Source organism: Xenopus laevis, chromosome 5S (genome assembly GCF_017654675.1).
Source record: "Xenopus laevis strain J_2021 chromosome 5S, Xenopus_laevis_v10.1, whole genome shotgun sequence".
In the NCBI taxonomy this organism is placed as follows: domain Eukaryota; kingdom Metazoa; phylum Chordata; class Amphibia; order Anura; family Pipidae; genus Xenopus; species Xenopus laevis.
In genome coordinates this window covers 86,760,464-86,787,242 of record NC_054380.1, presented here as the reverse complement: position 1 = coordinate 86,787,242, position 26,779 = coordinate 86,760,464, and the positions used below count along the sequence as shown (strand labels likewise).

The 26,779-nt window shown below is 39.8% G+C and overlaps 1 protein-coding gene across 1 annotated transcript; it reads left to right on the top strand.

Annotated features, from left to right (window-relative positions):
- Positions 1-1,117: 1,117 nt before the first annotated feature.
- On the top strand, positions 1,118-20,757 carry ap2m1.S (adaptor related protein complex 2 subunit mu 1 S homeolog; the record flags this gene model as incomplete). The annotated part of the gene is given in 11 exon segments (NM_001091631.1): positions 1,118-1,239; positions 6,025-6,290; positions 7,109-7,191; positions 8,666-8,671; positions 9,022-9,157; positions 14,301-14,442; positions 16,570-16,689; positions 16,774-16,909; positions 17,993-18,090; positions 18,876-18,987; positions 19,710-20,757. Coding segments are annotated over 11 exon segments (1,308 nt in total). The 3' UTR covers positions 19,845-20,757.
- Positions 20,758-26,779: the final 6,022 nt, after the last annotated feature.

The following is a 26,779-nucleotide window of genomic DNA, read 5'->3' as shown; positions in this document are numbered from 1 at the left end:
GATGTTGGCAAATTCCACTTTTTTCTCTTTCATCAATCAAACTCTTCCTTCCTTACCTAGTATAATGTACATGAATAGTGCTGACTTACTTCTTTTGACCCCTGAAGCACGTCCTGCTTATATTTGTGACCACATATCTAGCATAGTTCTCTCAGTCATCATTTAGAAAAATGTTTCGAAATTATGTTTTAGTAGTAGTGGATTTCCAGGATTTGCTATGGGATGGCAGTTTGTATTTTCAAAGTAGCAGACTTACTTTAGCCTGAAAATACAGGCCCAACTACCTTTAAGGGTAAGGCCAGACGAGGAGATTCGGGGAGATTTTGTCGCCTGGCGACTTATCGCCACGTCTTTTGCGCAACTATCTCCCCGAACTGCCTTAGCGTCTTTTCCCCATAGGCTACAGCGCAAAATCCCCTGTGCTAATGGGGAAAAGACGCTGAGGCAGTTCGGGGAGATAGTCGCACAAAAGACGTGGCGATAAGTCGCCAGGCGACAATCTCCCCGAATCTCCTTGTCTGGCCTTACCCTAAAGCAGTGGGGTTACTGTTCCCCACTCCGCCAATGAGAAAGATTAACAAGCAGAAATGTGACTTTTGGTGCTGCTCGAGCTTTAAAAATAAAATACTTTGGGGTAAGAACTAATTGCCATCATTTGGATCAGGTCCTGGGGGTGTCTACAGCATTATTTGAAATTAGGTTTTGGCATGTCAGTAGCATGCTATAAATTTAAATGCCTGTTACCTACATATTTGTTTGACTTCTTTACTACTAGAGTGCAGGATCTCTGGAACCTTTTTGCTTATTTTGACAGCTGCAGTGTATAGTGCAATGCCTTTTGAAAACTAAAAGGTTATAGAAATTACTGTGTGGAAACATGGAATGTTGCACAACTTTGCTTTGAATTACAGATTTAGAGACACTTGGACTTTGGTTTAGGCCAGTAGTGTCCAACTCTTTGGATGTAGAGGGCCAGTTTTTTGTAATACTTTATATTTGAGGGGCAGATTAGATAAAAACGATATTGTCATACAGAGAAGTGTTAATTCTTTTGCTCATTAAATGCATAAAGCAAAGTTTTAAACTGGTATTTGAAAATCTGCATCTTTGTTCCAGATCTAGCTTTCTTTTCATCATGGGAAGGGAAAACTAAGAAGAATTTACCATGATTGGAGGACTGTTCATATATAATCATAAGGGCGAGGTCCTTATCTCCCGGGTATATCGAGATGACATTGGGTAAGTAGTCTAATATGATCGTTTACTTAAGTGCATTGTAAAAAGGTATAGCTTCCCTCCTATGTTTGGTTAGTTTCCTATTTAAAAAAAATCTGAATCTATGTAATTCTCTCCAAAAAAAGCCATAATTTTTAATTATGCAAAGTAATGTGGTGATCACCCTTCTCGCTCGGAAAGCAGAAGCATTTGTATGGTGGATAAACTTTTATGGATTTTATTTCTTAGTCTGCACAGGGATTATTATTATTCTTTATATATCTAATGTAAGTAATTAAAAAAACTGAATTACTTATATTAGATATACCATGACCTAGAGGAATGAAAATCTTCATAGTCATATTCTTTATATGGTACTGACATATTCTGCAAAATATACTTTAACAGTCCACCAGGTTACCAAGAATAAGGATCATGAACCTGCACTTGCATTGTCATTATTTTCTTTATAAAGTCTCATGATAGATATATCTTTACGTATTTCTACATGTATGTATAAAAACACGTTTAGATGATCACTCATTGTTGTAAAAAACAAACACTAACCTTGGATAATTTGCCTTTTTAAGGTTTTTGCTATCACGGCACCACTGGCAGCATCCCACAGCTTCACTTTCTGTGCATTGTGTTGCTTCTGGGTTCCATTCCTCTAGTTTAAAAGCAGTAGCCCATTGTTCTGTTCATGTGTAAAGAGATCTTTTTAGGGCAGAGACACATGCTGCTATTTCGGGAGATGTCACCCAGCAACAAATTGCTTCTTCTTCTTCGGGCGACTAATCTCCCAAACTGCCTTCCCGCCAGCTAGAATCTAAATCGCAGCCGTGATGGCACTCTGATTGCTTTGGTTTTACATAATAGCTGAATATCTTTGGTTTTATCTTATAATAAATAGGGATGCACCGGATCCACTATTTTGGATTCGGCTGAACCCCCAAATCCTTCGCGAAAGATTTGGCCAAATACCAAACCAAATCCTAATTTGAATATGCAGATTAGGGGTGGAAAGGGGAAAACATTTTTTACTTCCTTGTTTTGTGACAAAAAGTCGCACGATTGCCTTCCCCACCCCTAATTAGCATATGCAAATTAGGATTTGGATTTGGTATGGCTGGGCAGAAGGATTCGGCCAAATCCTCCTTAAAAAGGCCGAATCCCGAACTGAATCCTGGATTCGGTGCATCCCTAATAATAAAGCCAAGAATTATGCAACACCTTATATAATATACCCACTACTAACAAAATGCAGGGCATGCAACTTACATGGATTCATCATTCTTTTAACATTTCCACTGACCACTTTTCCAGTATAACTAAAATTTGCACTTAGATTCAACATCAACAGAAGTGGTTCAGTACAAAACCTGCACTACTTATTTGACTGCCGACTATGTTTTCACCATTGGGCTTCTGCAGATCACAGTAAAAGCATTATGAATGACATCAATACAATTTTAATTTGGGACAAAATGTGATTATTTGTCTATCCCTGGGATAAATCTTCATTTTTCTCCACCTAAAGTAAAGGTGTTCACTACATAGTGTCAGGCTTATTTATGAGCTCTATGTGGTTTTGCAGTGGAGCGGTAATAAGTTTAACTTTTAACCTGCCGTACAGTTGTGAAAGCTATGGTCGATGTGGATTCATATAAGGTGGGCAGTAACTTTGGAAATTTGAGGTGTGAAAAGTGGCGACTGAGAGGTACAAAAGACGTGCCCAGGAATACAGTTTATTATCCATCATTTTCGAAGTACATTTCACAAAGACACAATTACATGTTTTTGGAGTGTGGGAGGAATCTAAATTATACATGCGGAAAAAAAACATACCAACACCTTCCACATCATGCCCATCTTGGAATCGTACTCTGAACCCCAGTGTGCAGGGTAGCAATGCTAACTGCTGTGCCATCATGCCATCTGTAAGTAACAAGCAATTGGGAGCCACTATAACAGTTCTACAGTTGAGGGGACATTTCCTTCTTATTAGCAGAAGGATTCTAGCTGGAGAATTGTTTACAGACAAGACTGCAAGAGATTAAAGTTTTGTAGACCAAGTTATAGCAGATTTGCCATTATTGGAGCAAGATTGAATGGCTGCATAGATAATGTTTTAGTAGTTGATGAATGGAAAAATCTTGTCATTTTTCTAGTCCGTAATATCGACAAGTTTTTTTGATGGTGTCTAAAGAAACCGAAAAAGGCAGAGTGCTGAATGAGCAACGTTAGTGAGCAATAGTAGTGGGTAGGTTTACATTGGGAAAAATATTAGTCCCATTTTAGTGCTCTTAAAGAAGAAGGAAAGCTACTGAGGCAGATTACGAAAAGATTAGCCGCAATAATGCAAGATAGAAAAAATTCTATAGAAGAAATTCTCTGTTTAGGATAGCAGCTGTCATATTATCTGCTAAAGCTTTCTTAGTTTTAACCTTTCCTTCTCTTTTAAGATTGCATTAATCCAGAATGAGACAATTGGCTGTCTGGATCTTAATAAAAGGATTTATGAAACGGTGGATAAATTGCATATCAATGACTCACTTTAAAGGCACATGAATGAATGAGTTTTCCCAAAACCCATTCAGGCAGGATAACAGTTCTGAGTGCATGATATTTCTTAGTATTTGAGACAAAGATCTCTCAGAAAAGTACAAAGGTAACCATGATGTAGCTTGCTTACAGATACAAATGTAACATTAAAAATGAATGACAAACATGAGGATTTGTAGAAGGTGTTATTTCTGGGATAATGCAATATTTCTTTTTGGATGTGATTGAGCTTTTAGTGCCAAAAAAGTCTCTGCAACTCCGATAGCATAATATAGTAATTTTAAAAGGGACATTGTTTATTTTTCTTTACTAATATACTTTATACTATTTTGTTTGTTTTTGTGTACTGTACAACTGTACCCATGACCCAGTTCTGAATAGAATATAATAACCAGGAACAGACTGCCTCTATTGGCTTTTTTTTGCTAATATCAGATGTGGCGTTTCTTCTGCTGGTGCAGTCAAATGGAATTGCCTTCACAGTGGACACAGTGCAAATATTTAAGTCCTTGGTACGGGTAGTATTGGCAGTTTTTATGCCATCTTAGAAAACAAGAATGGAAACCTTTCTTTAAAGATATTTAAGGGCATATGTCTTTAATTTTGTCTATTTGCCACACTCTTTGTTACCCTTTATTCCATAGTTGATCTTTCCTAATGAGGTTGGCAGAGACACAGCAATTTCTGTTAAATTGTTTACTCACTATATTTCTGCAGGCTGATAAGATAGAAAGCGACTAGATAATATGGAAACTATACGTAGATATTTTCAAATCTTTCTTGAGCTCTGCTGAACAATCTGTCACATAAAGGAAGGAGCATGTGATGTGGTCATGTGTCCCTGATAGTCAGTGATTGGTGTCAGTGATTTCCTTAGAATGCAACCTACTGATGCATTTATTCTATCCTGCTGTGGCTTCTTTTTTTCCCTCACTGGGCTCTTCTGATGTGCTATGTTATTGTGTTAGTGTTTTATTTCTAACCCTTTCTTTCATTGCTGTCACTGTCCTTTTCCTTGCTGGTGCCATATCTTTCCATCTCATCTTCTCATTGGCTGCTGTAGCAATAGGTAAGATCATGGTTGCACATAGATCTGTAGCGGCTGCTTTATGCTTGTGCCAATGCTACTTTTATATCTTGAGATATTTTGTTTTAAACCGGTGACAACCATTCGCTATCCAGATACAATTATTTAATTTATGTATATTGGCATTAGAAAGTGACCTCTTATAAAACCAAATCAGTATTACTGAATATTTTACCAATGTTTATTCCAGCTGCAGCAAGTTCTGCAGCTGGCCATTCAGGTTGTCAGATTTTTTTTTCTTCTTTTATGTCTGTTTTTTCAATTTTTGCACTTTCATACAGAGCATCTTGCTGTTTATGGTTGACTACACTGCAGAGTTCTCTGGCAGAAAAGGGTTTTTGCTGTTTAGCAACAGTTGCAAAATGGATATTATATTGTAACAGGCGGCCTGCAAATTTTGCCTCTTAAGTTTTGGGTCTTTAAAGGGGAACTCCACACAAACATAATAACTTAAGCTATTTGAAAAGTAAACATAATTTCAAGCAACGTTTCAATAAGCATCAATTAAAAAATATGCACTTTTTAATGGTTTTGAACAGTCCCCTAAGCCTAGCCCCCTGCTGATCTGTCTGACTACTTTGCTGAGCTGGCTGACTACTGTTACTTTGTATCAACAGCCAGTTGTCCTCAGCCTGCATCCTCCAAACATCACATTGCAATGCATTGAGGGTTATTTAGTTCCTGCATGCTGTCTGTAAGCTGTGGAGAAGATGTTACAATTTGTAACATAAGAGTTTAGTCCCTCCTTCCCTGCCAGGATTTCAAATGATGCAGAAAGAGAAGAACTGTTAAACAGCTGGATTTCAGCATAGAAAATTGGATGTATTCATACTTTTTGAAGAAGCAGGTAACTGTGATGGGGTTTCTGTGTTATGTGGGCCTCTTTAACAAATTTTGGTTTGGAAGCCGGAGTTCCCCTTTAATTCCTTTCCTGATAACTGATCACATCTGAGAATTGTATTTTCTATTATTATGGCTATTTATAATGTTTTAACAGTAACCCATGCACAATACTTATACCCTGAATTATGATTGATTATAAAACCCAATTTGCCATGGTTAACCTTTTTTCACCAGAAGAGCTATTAATGTGGTGCGTAGTTTGGCAGTTATAACACTAAAATACCATATGTTAATTCTACTTCTCTTCTCTGCAGGCGGAATGCCGTGGATGCCTTCCGTGTTAATGTCATCCATGCCCGGCAGCAGGTGCGCTCGCCTGTCACCAACATTGCCCGCACAAGCTTCTTTCACGTGAAACGTTCCAACATCTGGCTAGCTGCAGTCACCAAACAAAATGTCAACGCTGCCATGGTCTTTGAGTTCCTCTACAAAATGTGTGATGTCATGACTGCATACTTTGGAAAGATCAGCGAGGAGAACATAAAGAACAACTTTGTGCTGATCTACGAGCTGCTAGATGGTAATGTGCCAATGATAAAAATGCTTATTTTAGAAATAGCATTTAAAGGGGTGGTTCACCTTTAATTAAACTTTTAGTTTGTTACAGAATGGCTACTTTTCAGCAACTTTTCAATTGGCCTTCATTTTTTTCTTTTTATAGTTTGATTCATTTGCCTTCTTCCAGCTTTCAAATGAACATCTGCCTCCATCTAAAAAAACAAATCCTCTGTAAGGCAACAAATGTATAGTTATTGCAACATATTACTCATCTTTCTATTCAGGCACTCCCCCTATTCATATGCTAGGCTTTTATTCAAATCAATGAATGATTGCTAGAGCAATTTTAACCCTAACAACCTGATTCTTAAACTGGAAAGCTGCTAAATAACTCAGAAACCACAAATAATACAAAGATAAAAACCAGTTGCAACTCGTCTCCAGATAACTCTTACTTACATCATACTAAAAGTTAATTTTAAGTGAACAACCCCCTTAATGTGTAGGGAAGCTTTTAGTAGGCTTGGCTGATTCTAATACAGTCATTACAGCATTAGGCTGCTTTTCCACTTCCCGTTGCAGCTCTATGCTTTATACATGTTCGTTTGTTTTTGCCTTAACACTTCTTCCATTTTGGCCTTTCCCCTCTGTATTTTCTGACAACGACTCTACACTCAAGATGAGAGCAACAGACTTGCATGACAACTTGAACAGATCTTTATTCTCTCTAGCTCTTCCAATTCACGGACATGTGATAACGAGGCAGTGCACACAGCACAAAACCGCTAACTTTTGTCCAAATAAAGGCCTACGTCTCATGCTGTCTTCAATATTTTACAGAAATTCTGGATTTTGGTTACCCTCAGAATTCTGAAACAGGAGCACTAAAGACTTTCATCACCCAACAAGGGATCAAAAGTCAGGTAAGAGCAGATATGGATAGCGCTCATATATCTGTACTTGTCTTAACTTCAGTCTTGATGTATATACAAATATATTACAAGGTGTCCGATCCATCCTGTTACATGAAGATCATAAGATAAGGTTGACTATACATGCCTTTTGTAGTCCCTGCCTTATTTTAAATATGAGTTTCCCATCTTGGATTTTGTAAAGAGTGTCTGCAACACGCACATGATCTGTAAGTTTTGAGCGGCTGTTGAGAAGCTAAGCTGAGGGGTCATCACAAATCAAACAGAAAATGGTTTACCATTCATAAGCTGATGCTACAGGCCTGATTATTAAAGGAACAGTTCAGTGTGAAAATAAAAACTGGGTAAATTGATAGGCTGTGCAAAATAAAAAATTTTTCTAATATAGTTAGTTAGCCAAAAATGTAATGTATAAAGGCTGGAGTGAACAGATATCTAATAAAACAGCCAGAATCCAACTTCCTGCTTTTCAGCACTATAACTCTGAGTTAGTCAGCGACTTGAAGGGGGGCCACATGGTACATTTCTGTTCAGTGAGTTTGTAATTGATCCTCAGCATTCAGCTCAGATTCAAAAGCAACAGAAATGACCCATGTGGCCTCCCCTCAAGTCTCTGATTGGTTATTGCCTGGTAGCCAGGGTAACCAGTCAGTGTAAACCAAGAGAGCTGAAAAGCAGGAAGTAGTGTTCAGACTAACAAGTTATACATCAAATCACTGCAGCCTTTATACATTACATTTTTGGCTAACTAAATATATTAGAAACATTTTTTATTTTGCACAGCCTACCTATTTACCCAGTTTTTATTTTTACACTAAACAATTCCTTTAAATGCTAATTGTGCTCTTTTCAGAGCTGCCATGTAATGAGAATCCAAATTAATTAGTAATCTGCCTTGTATTGTGACAATTACATTATACATATACAGTATATTCTGAGTCGGCCTCTAAGCTCAGTAAGTGACAGCAGCACAAAGCATGTGCAGTGAATCAGCATAAAAGAAGATGGGGAGCTACTGGGGCATCTTTGGAGCACAAATATTCACTGCTGAAGGGGCGTGGTGGTTCTCTTTGGCCGGTATAGAATCCCAAAACATAATCTACAATATTTCTGGCATACTACTTAAGTTTTTTAGCTTTAGTTCTCCATCAGTACAACTTTAATGTTGCGTTTTGCTGTAGCCAATGCAGTTTTAATCAACTTTACATATATGGGTCTAATAAAATCATTTTCTGATGAATTTGTGTTGCTTTTCTGTGCTATGCAAATGGTGCTTCTTCCTATTTTTAAAATGTCTCCAGTAGTTTTACTTTGGAACTAATTGTGCCTTTCAGCCTAAGTGTATTCCCTTGACTCTAACTTGACTGTTCTTGTTTTTGTTCCTGTGTCACCTGATGTGCTTATCTGCACCCTTACATATTCATCCTGTTGCTTCCTCGCTTTTCTGCGTGTGGCTGGACTGTAGCATCAGGTAGGCATAGTTCCAATGAAGTGCATTTCCAAGTTCATATGTTAGATCTATTAATAACCCTCTTCCTTGTTATGTTTTGTCTTTTGTTTTTTTCGGTTAAGCTGCATGTAGGCGATTTCAGCATCATAACATATGATTTGTGACTCCTTTTATGACTACTTTTGTGACTACATTTATGAATGCCAAATGTTCCTGCATATTTTTATATTCCAGTAATATGGGAGGAATAATTTTCTGTAAGGTCACCAGTCCCATATGACAGTCCAGTAGCTGCTAGGTATTTGTTGTGGATTTGTACTTTGCTGGTTGTTGAATTCCAGTATACAACTTTTCTTTCTATTTTTTGTCAGACCAAGGAGGAGCAGTCCCAGATTACCAGCCAGGTGACTGGTCAGATCGGGTGGAGACGTGAAGGAATAAAGTATCGTCGAAATGAATTGTTCTTAGATGTGTTAGAGAGTGTCAATCTGCTAATGTCTCCTCAAGGTGAGAGTGTGGATGTGTTTTTGTGTCTTGAGGTACTTGTGTGTCTTATTAGAAAGGTATTGTTTGGAACCAGCATCTAAACAAGGAAATATCACATCTGTAAAGAGTAGTTGTTGTAACACCATAGTTTTTCTGCAATAAATTATACATTTAAAGTATTTAATCTTATTGATGATGATGACGACAGAACACTGATTACAATTCAATCATTCCTAAATAAGCTCATACTGACACAGAGCCTAGTGGTATCCTAAAGTTTTGCCTGTGTGAGAACAGATTTTTATAGGTAATGGTAAGTGTGACAGCAGTTTAGGTTCTCATTAAAGGAACCGTAACACCAACAAATGAAAGTGTATTAAATTATAATAAATATAATTTAGTGTTGCCCTGCACTGGCAAGACTGGTTTGTTTGCATCAGCAATTCTGCTATAGTATACATAAACAAGCTGTTGGGTAGTTGTGGGGGCAGCCATTCAAAGCTCAAAAAGGAGAAAAGGCACAGATCAGCCCTGTAGTATACAATGCTATTCTACATAGCTTATCTGTTATCTACTATTTGTCTTGTGCTTGAATGGCTGCCCCCATGGCTATCAACACAGAAATTTGCCAAACACAAAAGGCTAGTGTAGCGGGGATATCCCCTGCACGTTTATTTAGTCATGTGATGTCATGGCTACACAGCAGCTTGTTTATAAACTATAATCGTGTTTCTGAAGCAAACACCCCAGTTTTACCAGTGCAGGGCAACACTACATTTACTATATTTATTCATTACTTTCTTTTTGATTGATCCTAACGGTAAAGAATGGCATTACTTGTCTCAGGGGGACACGGAACGACTGGGGTTAAGGTCCACCCTCAGGAGGCAGGACACTTCTAATAATTCTTTAAAATTCGTGCCACAAAGTCTGGCTTAACCCCACACAGCACCAACCTTTTCAGTTTTCAAGTGTCCTGCTTCCGCGGAGGATGGACATCCACTTATGAAGAAGAATTACTGACAGCTCAACTCTGGCTATCGGGTGACACCAGGAGCAGGGCTACCTGTATCCTTGAACCCCCTTTGTGGGAAAAGCCTACCGGGGTCATCCCCTAGCCTCTCAGGGCTATACTGACCACTCTAGGGAAAGCAGATGGTCTGGCTGGAGAGGAATGGAAGCGAGTACAGTATATCACTTAGTTTCATGTTGATTTATTTCGCCTGATTGCTCCCCACTGCTGGGTTTCATCATCATGCTGCTCCCTCTCTGCCTGCCATTCACCTCTCCCCCTCGGGGTCCGAATCTTTGCTGAGAGACATTCAAGACTGAGTACCCAGAGCTGACCTCATGTCATCTGCACAATCTATTGCAGAGGCTTTGGCCTATCTGTTTGATGCCGCACTGGACACTGCGCAAATAACCCACTGAAAGGTTGGTTAGCTGACCTAAGTTCTAAAAAGTAGTTTTTTTTTGGGGGGAAGAACTAGAAAAGATCATCTCTCGAGCTACAGGTGGAAAGAGCAAATTTTTTCGTGACCAAAGTGGACGCTTCACAAGAGGAAACAGCCCTCCCCAACATTCTCATTTTCCTTCAAAACTGAAAGACGGGTAGCCCAACAAGCCCTCAACCGACAAGTCCACTTCAGGTTGACACGCACTCCCTCCGGAGTCATGGCAACTGATAGGGGGCAGGTTACTTAAATTCCAGGAGGTGTTGAATCAACATTCAATGGTTGCCTGGGTCACTGTGATCATTTCAAAGGGTTATCATCTGGACTTTTATTCACACCCACTCAGAAAATTCCTCATGTCCAGAGTACCCTGCAGTCCTACCAGGTCTCGAGCCTTCCGGGATTGCATCTGCAAGATGCAACAGAATGGAGTGATCATACCTGTACCCCCCCCGTCTGAGAGATTCTCCGGGTTTTGAAGAGGGGCGGCTCATTCAGACCAGTACTGGATCTCAAATGTCTCAACAAGTGCATATGGTCAGTACGGTTCAAAATGACACTACGATCTATCTTTCGAGGAATGGAACTGGGAAAACTAATGATCTCCCTGTACACCAGGGATGCCTGCTGATATGGCTGCCCAATCATCGACTCCTGAGGTTTGCCTTCAAGAACTTCCATTATCCGTTTGTGGCGCTCCCCTTCGGTCTATCATTGGCCCCCAGGGTTTTCACCAAACTCATGGCGGTAGCAGCAACATCAGAGATCAGATCAATCTTACTTCCGACAGAAGACCCACTATTCACCTGGCGATGAGGGTACTGGTATTGATGGTATCCTCTATAGAAGCTGTGCCGTTTGCCCAAATACATCTACGCTCGCTCCAAGTAAACATTTTATCTGGATGGAAAGGAGGGCCTCTCTCCCAAAGATTCACCCTACTACATTTGACAACGGAATCTCTCTGTTGGTGGCTACGACAGGAGAACCTATCCTGGGCGACGCTGGACTGTATTAACAACAGATGCCAACCTACAAGGTTGGGGGGCAATGAGGAACAATCTATCAGTACAAGGTCCATGGTCTCTAGCCGAGTCCAAACTACCAATAAACATCCTGGAGCTCAGGGCAGTAAGACTAGCCTTCCATCACTGGTCCCACCAGCTCCAAACAAGGTCTGTGCGAGTACAGAGCGACAACTCCACCACAGTCGCATACATAAACAAGCAAGGAGGAACCCGCAGCAGGGCAGCTCTAGCAGAGGCCCAGCAAATTCTAAGTTGGTCGGAGCTCAATTCGGTAAGGCTGTCTGCCATTCACATTCCGGAGCTTCCGACACCAAGGCGAATTTCCTCAGTTGAAACCGAATAGATCCGGGAGAATCGGAACTTCACCCGGAGGTATTTGCAGTGCTCGTGAGACTCTGGGGTCAACCTCAGATCGACCTAATGGCATCTAGGGCCAACCGCAAGGTGACAAACCTTTTCACTTATCGGGATCTGATGGCAGTTGGGGTGGATGCCATGACAGTGTTGGCAGTTTGACCTAGCTTACGTCTTCCTTCCTCTCCCCGTGTTGCCTCAGGTTTTGAAGAAAATCAGGCAATCGCACATCAAGCTGATTGTAATAGCACCTTACCGGCCCCGGAGGACCTGGTTCTCGGATCTTCAAGAAATGTCGATAACACAACCAGTTTGTCTTCCTCCCAGGAGCGACCTTCTGCATCAGGTTCCCATACTTTATCACAACCCGGGACTATTCACTTTTACGTGATGGCTGTTGAAGCAGCCATTTGGAGACGACGAGGAATAGTGGCTGAGGTCATTGCCACAATGTTGAGAGTGCCAGACAAATTGCTGGTCCCAGCAAAGTGTATCGCTGTGAATTCCTAGGAGCCTGTGTCACACTCCCAAAAAGTATAAGATACTGTAGTAAAGTTGGAATAAACCTCTGTTTATTCCAACTTTATTACAGTATCTAATGTTGAGGGTGCGCAAACCCACTTCTAAATCCTATCACAGCGTCTAATACAGCTATTGAAACTGGTGCAAAGAGGCACACTTACCTTTCCTGGAGTGCAATGTTCCCAGTTCTTCCAGTTACGCCTCGCCCTTGATGATTCAGTCCATACCTTTCTACAGGGAGTGGCTAACGTCGCCCCACCATTTCGCCTGCCGAATCTAGGATGGGACCTCAACCTGGGTCTAAGAAGTATCTCGTCCTTTTGAGCCTCTGGGACTATTTTCGACAATTGGCTCATCTGGAAGGTTGTGTTTCTGGTGGCAATTTCATCGGCCAGACGGGTTTTTGAATGCTCAGAGCGCTCTCGTGCAATCCATCATTCCTAGTCTTCCACAAGGACAAAGCAGTGCTACACACAATTCCATCCTTCCTACCAAAGTTTGGGTCTTCATTTTACACGAACTAAGAAATTGTGGTGCTATCTTTCTGTCCTGAACCCAAGAACAATAAGAAACGACGACTTCACAATCTGGATGTGGTTCGAGCTCTTCGTTGGTACCTGGAGAAGTCCTTTAGGCATTCCCAAACACTGTTCGTGCTGCCGACCGGGCCACGTCGAGGCATGGCAGCCTCTAAGACTTCTATTGCACAATGGCTCAAAGAGACCATCTGCCAAGCATACAATGCTAAGGGAAGATCACCACCAGATGAGCACATTCCACAAGATCTGTGGGAGCTTTCTGTGCGTGGTGCAACTCCGCTTCCTTGGATCAGATCTGCAGAGCAGCTACCTGGTCGTCTGTGCATACCTTCACTAACTTTACAGTCTCAACACATTTTCCTCAGCAGAGGCCTCAAGTTGTACTATTATCGCTGTTCAGCAGTCTCTTTGGTACAAACGGAACAGGTTTGTGCAGTGTGGGGTTAAGCCAGACCCACTGCCCCTTAAAGAATTTTTACAAGTGTCCTGCCTCCTGAGGGTGGAGCTTAACCCCAGTCGTTCCCCGTTCCCCCTATCGACTATAGAGAAACGGCTTTAGCTGTGAGTATCAAAAAATCCTGTTTTGTCCTCATGGTTAACAGATTTATTTAAGTGGGGAGTGGCTTATTTGTCTCTCCTTAAATTTTCTCTGTTAATTTGATTTATTTTTGGTTTACGCGTCGTTCTAAAACCTGCTGAATTGCTGTATAAGTCAATGGGAGAGTTCCAGTGAGCAATTTGGAGATGTTTGCAGCCTTCCTGACATTCAAGTTTTTTTCAGAAAAAAAAAACTAGAATCGAGTTTGATCGAATTTGATTTGAATTCAATTAGAGTTTTCGACTCGATAAAATTTGTCTGTTTTAAGATATTTAATTTTTATGATAAGTAATTGAATATTCTAATTTCAAGTAAAATCTTATTCATGTGAGTTAAAAAAAAAAAAACTTGCAACAATTCGTAATTCGAATATTTATAAATGTGCCACCCCCTGTATGAAGTTGTTGGCCATGATAAGGTGTTGATGATATTTTACATACATTTAGTTTATAAAATATGATGTCTTAAGTGAGTACAGTAAGGATCTACAACTTGTGCAAAAATCTGGTGAGCGCCACACAGATCTTTCTTATTATTTAAAAAAATAAATAAATAAACATTGGTCTTGTAAAAGTAAGTCAAAATGTGCATACAATACTAGCAGAGTAAGTTTCTGTATTAAATATCTCTAAACTGTAATGTCTAATCCCTGCTCTCTCATGTTTACAGGGCAGGTACTTAGCGCTCATGTGTCTGGGCGTGTGGTGATGAAGAGTTACCTGAGCGGAATGCCAGAGTGCAAGTTTGGAATGAATGACAAAATCGTGATTGAGAAACAAGGCAAAGGAACTGCTGATGAAACTGGCAAAACGTGAGTAGTGTTCGTTGGTTAGGAATCTGAATGTGCGAAAAAGTCTGTTTACATAAACTTAAATTGTAATACTGCTCTTGACTTTTACGATATAGATCAGTAGGATGAATCTTGAGCTCTGGTTTGCATGTATAGGCTCTTTAAATCTACTCTGCATATTTTATTGAACTGTCTAAATGCCTATGAACCACTGGCATGTAAGCTGGTTAAAGGACCAGTAACATAAAAAAATTTGAGGTTTTTTAACCTGACTTTTAATTAATAACAAACATCTACTTAAATGGTAATATTATGCAATTCGAAGGTCTTCTTAGGAGAATGTATTAAATTCCTTGCCTAAGGTGTATTACATGACCTTGTTCTATGTTATCGTTAATTGTGAAAAGGCTAATGCAGGGGTGTCCAAACGAGGGCCAGATTTGGTGAGGTGAAAACGTGTGGGGCCGACCATTCAGCGTGACATTCTTTGACTAGAACCATTAAGTTTATATTCAGGAAGCTGCAGGCAAAATGAAATGTGAAGCAACGATGGTATGTTAGTGCCCTACTGCACTGATCTCCTTCTGTCCCCATAGCCAGCCCCCACCCACCCCCGCATCCAGCCTCTGTAGTCTTGTAACTTTTATTTCAACTGTTCATTCTCTCTCTGTAAGACACTCGCCTTCTGTAACTCCCCCTCCCTCCCAGAAACCAGGCATGAAAAAAAGCTTATTTTACAACTCCAGTCTGTTATACACAAGCTCCTCTCCTTCTGAGCTGCCAGCTCCCCCCCTACTTCCCAGAAACTAAAGGTGGACTCCTTGACTGTGACTTACTTCCCTGCTGCCGCACATTCATTTCTATGTGATCACAGAGACACTTGAGTAGTGAATGTGCTGCTGCAGCAGCTTGATCCTGCTGATCTAACAAGCATCTCCGTGATCACATAGAAATGTATGTGCGGCAGCAGGGAAGTAAGTCACAGTCAAGGAGTCCACCTTTAGGTTCTGGCAGCTCCAGAAGCAGAGCTTGTGTGTAACGGAGACTGGAGTTGTAAAACTATGGGGGGGGGGGTTTGAGTCAGGGGATAGAACGTTTTTTTTAGGAGTGTAGCTTTTTTTTCATGCCTGGTTTCTGGGAGGGAGGGGGAGTGACAGAAAGTGAGTGTGTAACGGAGAGAGAACAGAGCTGGCTGCTGCAGTGGGAATGGGGAGGCGGTTTGGCGTGCCTGTGCTGTGGCATCATTGTATGGAGAGGTAGAATCCCAGTCGGCAGCAGGATTCTTGCAGCAGGCGCACGTGTGACGTGCTGCTGTGACGTTTGGCTCCTCTTCCGGCTCCCTCTCTGGCTCTGCAGCAGACTTCCTTTTCACCGCTGGCCACTTCCACTGCACCGGCTGCAGAGGGGGGTGGTTCGAAAATGTATTGCGGGCCGCAGTTTGGACTCCCCTAGGCTAATGCCACATGAAGATATTTACTTTTCTTTGAAATGTAGTGGTGAGCAAACATGGAATTGTCTTCAAATACTTCCAGTCTTGGACTATTTAAAGGAACAGTAACACCAAAAAAATAGTGTTTTAAAGTAATGACAATATAATGTACTGTTGCTCTACACTTGTAAAATTGGTTTGCTTCAGAAACTCTAATATAGTTTATGTAAACAAACTGCTGTGTAGCCATGGGGGGCAGCCATTCAAATCTGAAAACGGTACAGGATACACCGCAGATAACAGATCCACTCTGTAGCATTACTTTAAAACACGTTAATTTTTTGATGTTTCTATTCCTTTAAACTGGAACAAGTATGGTTCACATGCATAATTCTTGCATATCTCCCCAAGTATCACTATACTAGACCTGGTCAGATTGCCTATAGTGTAAGCAGGGGATCTAAACACCAAACAAATCACTTGATGGATTGTGACAATCCATACAATCAAAATGCCCTTGCTTCCCCAAAAGTTACATGTATTTTGCCCTTGAATCAAAATCTAATCTAACTGCACTGTAGATCTCAGGCTTGAATCCCTTAGTTGGTCCCCATTTCTCTTGTTAACTCTAGGCATATATTCCCCTTTAATAATTTCACTTGGGTTGTCTGTACATTAACGTGTACATTTAGTGAATCTTACCTATACTTCATTTGCAGGGGAAAACAATCAATTGCCATTGATGACTGTACATTCCACCAGTGTGTCCGGCTTAGCAAATTTGACTCGGAGCGCAGCATCAGCTTTATACCTCCAGATGGAGAATATGAGCTTATGAGGTTGGTCCTTCTTATTAATATCCAGAAAATCTTAGTTTTTTTTTTTTATGGTTTTAATATGAATGCTTTATAAATATGTTTTAGATATCGAACGACAAAGGATATCATCCTACCATTCCGTGTCATTCCTCTTGTTCGTGAGGTGGGACGCACAAAGCTTGAGGTCAAGGTGGTCATCAAATCTAACTTTAAACCTTCACTTCTGGCTCAGAAGATTGAGGTGAGCAGCATTAGGGAAAAAGGGACATACATATAAAGATGCTCTGCTAAATTGAGACCAAGTTTTATACAATTTATGAATAAGTTAATGTATATTTAATACTAGTTTATGTAGTCATTTAACCCTGATGTTAAAGTAAAGGGGCAGTAGCACAACTGCAGTATGTATGCATTTTTCTACCAGATTAGTAAAGTGAGTGAGAAAAATAAATTCATACAAGCAGGACCAGGACATCACAAAGTAAGGACCTATAATTAAGGCTAACCACTAACTAATGTTACACTTTGTGCATTTTATTTTTTTCAAGATTATGGCATTGCTTGAATAAGGAAAATGTATAAGGATAAATTGTGAAAATGAAAAGATTACTCTATAGCGAAGAATGCCATTTATGTACTTGACATGCTAGAGCCTATTTTGAATTTCAGTACTTACATGTAGCCATTCACATATAAACATATTAAGCTGATTGGTTTCATATGCTTGAAGTCAGCAATTGTGCTATGGAAAACAGTCTTCTCTGGTGTTCTCTCCAATGTCCAAAAATGTCCTTTGTATGTGCTTAAAATATCTGTGTGTGCAGAGGGGTGGCAAATTTGTTAGGAATAGGATATTCTATATAGGGATGCGCCGAATCTACTATTTAGAATTCGGCTGAATCCCCGAATCCTTCGCAAAAGATTCACCGAGTACCGAACCGGATCCGAATTTGCATTTGCAAATTAGGCCTGGGATAGGGAAAACATTTTGTTACTTCCTTGTTTTGTGATGTGAGTTCCCTCCCTGACCCTAATTTGCAAATGCAAATTAGGATTCCGTTTCGCCAGGCAGAAGGATTCGGCCGAATCCTGCTCCTGGATTCAGTGCATCCCTATTTCTATAACATAGTAAAATTAACGTAAAGGTGAACCACCCCTTTAAAAACCTGTACAAGGTGTTATACATGATAGAAGATTGCATGATATAGTGCCTCAGAAACACAATCTTTTTTCTCCTGTTTCAAATTGGATTTACTGTGTCTTTGGCTAGATGAGTAAGGCATTGATAAAGGGCTGAAACGTAATGTGTTTATCTCCTTTGTAGGTGAGGATTCCAACTCCACTCAACACTAGCGGAGTACAGGTCATCTGTATGAAGGGGAAAGCAAAGTATAAGGCCAGTGAGAATGCCATTGTCTGGAAGTAAGAATTTCAAATTCACTTTTTTCTTTTACAGATCAGGTTTGGAGATGTGAGTGCATGGAATTATGTAAAACCCGTCCATATCTTCCAACCATAGGTCACATTTTATGAATGAATGCTTTGTAGCAGTGGCAAGATTTGCCATTTCTTTATGGTTCTTTGAGTAGTGTGGTGAATATAAGGACAAAGTCTTTAAAAATGGGGCATTATAAGCTGTATCCCTGCCCAGAATTAATATTTGTAAGATTAAAACTTAATTTCTATTCTCTGGTTAAATCAATATCATATACAAGTATTACAATGTGCAGTATCAGGAGCCATTTGTGGATACCAATGCCTAATAAAGAACCCATCTAAAAGAATGCATGCATCAGTAAAAAAATATCAAGCTTCCCAAGTGTTTGCAAAGTTGAACTAGTGTAGTTTCTGAAACCATGGGCCAGCGATTTGCAGAGGGCCTGTGTAGAGTTGCAGGATGGCAATTATTCTAAATGAGTAGCTCAGAGATGTCATGCAAGCCTGTCTCTGTATTGGTCAAGACAACTTGCTTGTGATTGCAAAAAACAAAAAGGACGAGAAAGGAATTGGTGTGTCAAAACTGATCCTCCAGAATGACATGCATGCCCGGATATTTTGGAAGAACAACTAAATGACCAAAACTGGGCTTGTATGGCCAAGCTTAAGTGTTGTAATTTGATGCATTCCCTCTCAGTTCAGGATGTAACTGTGTGGAGAAATGTTAGCCTCTTAGAAATAAATATATTGTTTTAATAATTACTTTGCAGAATAAAGCGCATGGCTGGTATGAAGGAGTCTCAGATTAGTGCAGAGATTGAGCTGCTTCCTACCAACGATAAGAAGAAATGGGCTCGGCCTCCAATATCCATGAACTTTGAGGTGAGCAAACTAAGCTTTTGGCATGTGAGCTACAAGTAGGGATGTCGGACAATTCCACTTCAAGAATGTATATCCCTTATCTGGGGACCCATTATCCGCAAAATGCTGATTTACTGAAAAGTCATCTTCCATGATGTGCATTTTAAACAAATAGTTCACTTATTTTCTTTTTCTTTGTAATAATAAAAACATGCATTGTACATGATAGTAACTAAGCTGCATGAATCCATATTGATGGGAGAACTATCCTATCGGTTTCATTTAGGGATGCACCGAATCCAGGATTCGGCCTTATTCAGCGGGTTTCGGCCAAATCCTTTTGCCCGGCTTAACCAAAACTGAATCCTATTTTGCATATGCAAATTAGGGGCAGGCAGGGAAATCGCATGACTTTTTGTCACAAAATGAGGAAGTAAAAAATATTTTCCCCTTCCCACCCCTAATTTGCATATGCAAATTCGGATTTGGTTCGGCCAAATCTTTAACGAAGTATTCAGGGTTTTGGCCGAATCCAAAATAGTGGATCCCTAGTTTTATTTAAATATATTTTAGTAGCCTTAATGTGTGGTAGGTGAATCAAATGACCGAAAAGTCCCTTATTCAGAAAACCCTAGGTCCCAAGCATTCATTGTAATAGAACTGGTACCTTTATTTGTATCGAGTAGTTTTAATCCCACAAGGTTTACCTGCAGGTCTTTAAAGCAATTTCTTTCTATTTTTAGGTCCCGTTTGCTCCATCTGGACTCAAAGTGCGTTACCTGAAGGTGTTTGAGCCAAAACTAAATTACAGTGACCATGATGTGATCAAATGGGTGCGATACATTGGTCGCAGTGGGATCTATGAGACACGGTGTTAATGCATCACATTAATAAGAAAACAGTGGCCCCAGCTCTAAAGCTGAAGTCCTTTCATTCAGAAAAGCAAGTCAACACTCTTAACAAAGGGGTCAGAATGGGCAAGATATGAAGGTGTGAGACAGCCCTTCCTTTTTTCCCACCTGAACATAACCAACTTTGCTCCATTATACTTTTACTTTGTTCCCTTCTTTAGCATTGGAGGACTTCATTATTTACAAAGTGCGCTCTCAATGATATGGAATATCCTCTGGGCCATAGTTGCAGTGCAGTTTGCTAATAACTGCCTGACATGTAATTAGCTCTGACCAGGCCGTCTCTTCTCTAATGCCCATCTGTGAATATTAATAACTGATCGTATTCTTGTATAGTGTAGTGTTTCCCACAAACATCCCAACCCTACTCATCATGGAACTGGCAACCTTCTTAGGTTGACTGTTCCCTAGTATTTCTTACATATATACGATATATTAACACTGTCAAAGGCCAGCAGAGTCTTTCCAGAGCAGTAGCAACAGCTGAGCAGAAGTTAGAGCATTGGGTTCAGTATGTGGCATGGAAGGTTTCACATTGTTTCTAAATGTAACGACTTTAGCACTCTATTTTATGTGACCAAATAAGAGATGAGGGATACTTTGGAGTTCTATAGGTGCTCATGTTAATGCTGAAGGCTGCACAAGTAATTACATATTGTGCACACATGGCACTTCTGTGTCCTTTAGCTCCTGCAGTAAAAGGGAGTTTATGGATTTAACCATATCATTGCCAGAGTTAATCATTAGTGCTGGCACAGGATTGATTTTGTTATTTGTGGCAGTGTGACTTCCCCTCACATTTCTGTGCTCCTTGTGTTGTGATTTGCTCTGTTTTTCTTTGTGACCCTCAAACTGTACAAATAATAAACAGTGTAGAACACATCTGTCTGTCTAGTGGTTATTTTGGTAACTTGATCTGACCAAATGTGGGATTAAACAGTACTAAATGTTTACGTGAAGGAATCGCCAGCATTTCAACCTCCGCTCATATAAGTAAAAAAATGCAGAAAAGATCTCCTCTAAAATATTTTGCATACCAAAAACAAAAAAGTGGGCCCTGCCCCAGAAAAGCTTACAGTTCCTCTCTTACCGGCTGTATGCTTTATTTATTTTTATTTTTTTAAATAACACAAGTCAAATATACAGCGCTACATCTCCCTCATGCACAAATACTAACTATATTCCAGATTCAAAATTTAAAAACTAGGTGAGTAATTTAATACCAAGTTTTCATTGGGTAGCAACCCCAAAATGTAAATATTGCTATGTCTGTTTTGTTAAGACTTTTTCCTCTGCAAAAAAGCTCAGTGGCTGCAGTTTATGTACTGGGAACAGTGCTGGCTGGATGCACATTCTCTGAAACCTTTTAACCTGTTGGCCAGGATTTCACACACCCAGGAACCATATTTTTCAAATTCCATTGAACAGAGAAGAGTGATCAAAGTGGAAAGTGTTTTTTTTTTTTCTTTTTTTTTTTTACATATCCTGCTCTGTTCAATGACACGTTGCTGCTGGACACAGGCCAACAATCAGAAAACACTGCCATGATAGTGGAGAGAAATGCAGAGGTGGGAACAATACTGCCTTGGCCTTCCCTGACCTGGGTTCTCCCCCTCTCCTTTCATCATACTCCTCATGTACCAGCCCACATATGTCCCTCCATCTTATCCTAACCTGTGGCATCAAGTGATGAGGCTACTATTGGTAACACTGGGTCATAAATTATGCTGCTAGGGCCACTGGGGCTCATTGCCCATGGGCAAATTTACCCAGCATTGGTAAGTTACCTACCTACCTAGCAACCAATCAGTGATTAGCTTTTTAAGTCAGCTGCAAGTAGAACAATGAATGCAGCAATTGGATTGGTTGCCATGGGTTAAGGTGGCCATACACTGGCAGATAAAAACTGGCGATATCTGTCCTTTAGTCCAATTCGGCAGATTATCTGCCCATATGTGGGGGGGCGTATGACGGGTCTCCCTGATTGATATGTGACCAAAAATCGGCTTGATATTGATTGGGCAGCTTTGATTTTTCCTGCGATTAAGGACAGCATCTGATATTCCTATGATCTGTCAGCGCCTATTTGCGTCATATAATCAGATAGTTTGGCACTAGGGCCGAATTTTTGGATTAACCAGGTATCGCCCTCCCGTTGCTGGGCATATTGGGTTAAGATCCGCTAATTTGGTGAGCTTGCCAAACTAGCAGATCTTATTGTGTGTGTGGCCACCTTTACTTCTCATGGGCAAATTTGCCAAGTGTTGATAAATGACCTCCATTGTGTCTTGAAATGCAAGTTCTCACCATCATGAAATTCTGGGGCCACGGTTTTATAAAATGCAGGGACCATAAACTCGGTCTAGATTTCTATATGAAAAAAAAACAAACTATGTTGGGCCTTGTCATACTGAGCAGACTTCAGTTTCACCCGCAGCACTATGCGTGCACTCCACTGCCTAAAATTACTTTAACCAAAGTTTGCAAATATCAGTCACTTTAAAGGAACAGTTCAGTGGAAAAATAAAAACTGGGTAAATAGATTGTGCAAAATAAAAAATGTTTCTAATATAGTTAGTTGTATAGTTGTAATGTGTAAAGGCTGGAGTGACTGGATGTCGAACAGAACAGAACAATGCTTCCTGCTTTGCAGCTCTCACTTGAGACATAACTGTTCAGTGATTTTGCAATTGATCCTCAGCATGCAGCTCAGATTCAGTAGCAACAGTTATGACCCATGCCCCCCCCCTCCAAGTCACTGATTGGTTACTGCCTGAATCAGTGGAAACCAAGAGAGCTGAAAAGCAGGAAGTAGTGTTTTGTTATGTTAGACATCCAGTCACTCCAGCCTTTATACATTACATTTTGGCCTATTTATTTACCCAGTGTTTATTTTTATACTGAACAATTCTTTTAACAGTAAGATAAACCCACAAAGTATTAAAAAAAAGATTTTGTAGAAATCAAAAAACTGTACTGTGTTTTGTGTCATGGCTTCTATCATAATGTAAACTTACAAATTATACAGTCATGGGCAAAAATATTGGAACCTTTTTATTTTTTAAACTATTTCCAAAATAAATTCATAGTGCAAAATTTGTTTGACGTTGAAAAAAACAGGTTTTCACAATTCTTTGTTTAACTTGGTCTGAACTTACTGCTGACCACACTTCAGAGCACTACAGGGTGTTTCCTGGTATGTTGAGTCATTGTGCTGCTGGAAGAACCATGATCTGTGTTGGAGACCCATCTTTCTGGCATGGGTTCATTCTTGCATTTAAATACCTTGTTAATTTCCTGATTTCATGATGTCATACACAGACTGATGACAGTTTCAGGGGCAGCAACGCTACCCCATAACATTGCCAAAACTCCATGTTTGACCGTATGGGTAATGTTTTTTAAGGTCTTTGTTTTTTTCCTTAAAAAAACAAAAAGCAAATATGCTTTAAAAATAAGCTCTAATTTCATCTCATCACTCCACAGGATTTTAGTTTTTGAAGGTACCGTATATAAAATTGCCTACTCAAACTCGTTTTCGACTTTCTTATGTTTCTCTCTCGTTGATTTCAGCCAAAAAAAAGCAATACATATCAGAAGCTTCACATTGCTAAACAATTGTTGAAGTTCCAATAATAATGTTTACTGATAACAAAATGGCACTAATACCCCTAGTAAAATTAATAAAATGTTCCCACAAATATCAGATAGATGCTGGAGATGTAAAGAAGGGGTAGGGAACCATACACATATATGGGTATCATGTCCACTATTGGATGATTTTTGGAGCCAGATATTGGAAAGTATATACAAAATCACTGGGATAAGAATCCAGAGGGGGGACAGTACACTGATATTATTTAATATAAATAAAGATAAACAAACTATGCTTGAAGACCCCCTTACCTTTCAATTAGTTCAGACCGCAAAATCGCTAATCCCGAGGAATTGGAAATCTGAGAAACCTCAGTCATACGAGGACTGGGTGAGAGCTGTGAAAGAAATAAGCCTATTAGAGGAGCTAACCCATATATATCATAACACTAGTAAGAAATATTGGAAAATTTGGGCCCCCTGGCATAGATACATAAAAGACCTTTTTAGGATAGATTAAAAGGCAAATAAAAGGAACGAAATGTTGTATTTGCAATGTATGAACCATATGCGTGGATAAATGTAAGTGTAACTATATCACCCTCTCATTTCCCTTCTTTTTTTTTGTTTTGTACCCTTGTTGGAAAACTGAAAATAAAGAAATTTAAAAAAAAAATAATGTTTAGCAGAGTAAAGCTGTTTGTATTATGAGTAGGGATGCACAGAAACTAGGATTCAGTTCTGGATTTGACCAGGATTCTGCTATTTTCAGCACAATTCGCATTCGGACGAATCCTTCCGGCCGAATCCCAATTTGCATATGCAAATTAGGGGTGGGGAAGGAAATCGCCTGACTTTTTGTCACAAAACGAGGAAGTAGAAAATGCTTTCCCATCCCTAATTTGCATATGCAAATTAGGACTTGGTTTGGTATTAGGCCGAATCTTTCGCAAAGGATTTAGGGGTTCGGCCGAATCCAAAATAGTGGATTCGGTGCATCCCAAATCATGAGTACTGCTCTAAAACATCCTAGTGCACCCTGGAGCAGGGCAGTTGGTGCTATGTAAAGTAGTAGTGTTTAACTAGACAAGGACCTGGTCCATTAAACATCTTGTTTTCTCTGTCGGCAAAGACTTCCTGAGTCGTATTCACGGTGCTGACACAGGATGCTGCGAGACTGTTGTAGTTGTGTGTAAAGGTCACCTTGAATCTGTCTGCCAGTTGAACTGGGTTCTTTCACTGCAATTCAAACAATGCTTTTCTGCCATCTTTGAACATTTTTTTCTTGCCCATGTCCTGGCAGATTAGCTGTAGTGCCAAGGGCCCTAAACTATTTAAAGGGGAACTATCGCGAAAATGAGAATTTAATTTCAGCTTCAGCATACTGAAATAAGAAACTTTATAAATACAATCAATTAGAAATGTTGTAGCGTTTCTGAAATAATCACGTTTATCTTCACTATCCCTCTCTCCGTTTCATGGTTTCTTAAAATGTAACGTTACCTTTTCACAAGGTTCTTTGCCGTCTTTCTTTTCTCCATCTTTAGAGAGCTCACAGACTTACTGTAACAGTGACAAACAACTTTTCTCATTTCAAACTGGTCAAATGTGTATTTACCACAAGTGAGTTTATTTGCAAGTTAAAGCAAAATCCAATTTCCCATAACTACAAGGCGCCGTTCATTCTATCCAGTCCATTTTAGGATTTTTAGGTGGAATAAACATTTTCTGTTTGCTGTTCCACTACAAACAAAAGAGATACGTATATCTTAGAACCCCCATTTTACAATTCTCAGGGGACCAGAAAAAAACTGGTGTAAAATCTGTAGAATTGTAAAAGCAGGGCAATGTGTTATGTATTGGTGGGACCTCAAAAAAACAGTGTAAATTGAGGGAAAACTTAAATTCGGGGGATATAAATTAAAGTTACACTCTATGGGGCAGATTTATTAAAGTTCGAATGGTGAATTCGAATTTTCAAGTTGAAATCGCTCACAATTTCAAGTTTGGAAAAATCTAAACTCGAATTTGAATTCAAGAGTTTTTTCTTAAATAAGACACCATTCGAGTTTCAAGGTCTTTCCAGTTAATTTGAGGTAAAAAACTCGACCTTTGATAAATCTGGCCCTATGTGAATACCATAGTATTTCTATTTTCCACAATTTTCTGGCAGAACTGCTATGTTATTAGCAGAATAATTTTGTCCATGATTCTATTCCTTCAGCATGATAAAAGAAATAAACTAAAGGTGTATTTTAAGACCAAGGTGATCAAAAAGTATATCATTTATTTATCAAACAGAATTCTTAAAATCTGGCCGGCCAGAAACACAATAAATAAATAATCGGTAAAATGACATAAAAACAATTATGAAATTACTTCAGGTGGATGGTCACTCGTTTACATTTTAATAATACAATATATACTCCTAGGTTATGATATGTGGTTGCCCCAATTGTGAAATAGCAAAGAAGGCTGTGTGAGTTAAAGTTCTGCAACTTGGAAAAGTTTTTTTTGTCGGGTGTGAGTTATAGTTCTCCAATTCGGTGATTAGGTGTAAGTTACTTCTCTCAGTGGATTTATCAAGCTAATTGTGTAAGGCTCCAGATGAAAACTGGTCTCCAAAGGGATTTGCTGGGGCATCCCCCACTCCCTCTTTCTTTCCAGCTGTAAATGCCCCCCAAAATAATTGTATTGATCTCACCAGATCCTGCGTTTCGGTCTTTCCTCGAAGGCACAGCCGGGCATGGAATTTTAGTGATAGACAGCCTGTTCCAAATCCCTTTGGAAACCTGTTTTTATCTACAGCCTTAAGGTGGCCATACACAGAGAGATCCGCTCGTTTAGCAATGTCGAGCAAACGAGCGGATCACTCCCCGATATACCCACCTTGAGGTGGGCAATATCGCGCTGATCCGATCGTGGGCCCTAGGGCCCAACGATCGGATCCTAGCAATGGGTAACGGGCGGTCGGATCGCGGGACCGCATCAACGAACAGATGCGGCCGCGATCCGATAGGATTTTTAGTCCCGTCCGATCGATATCTGGCCGACTTTCGGCCAGATATAGATCGGGAAGCCCAACGGAGGGCCCCATACATGGGCCAATAAGATGCAGCTTTTATCTGACCGTGTATGGCCACCTTTACACAATAAGCTTGATAATCTGCTGAGAGAAGTACCTTAGAAGTAATTTCATAATTGTTTTTATGTAATTCTACTAATTATTTATTTATTGTGTTTCTGGCTGGCCAGATTTTAAGAATTCTGTTTGATAAATCAATGATATACTTTTTGAATCCCCTTGG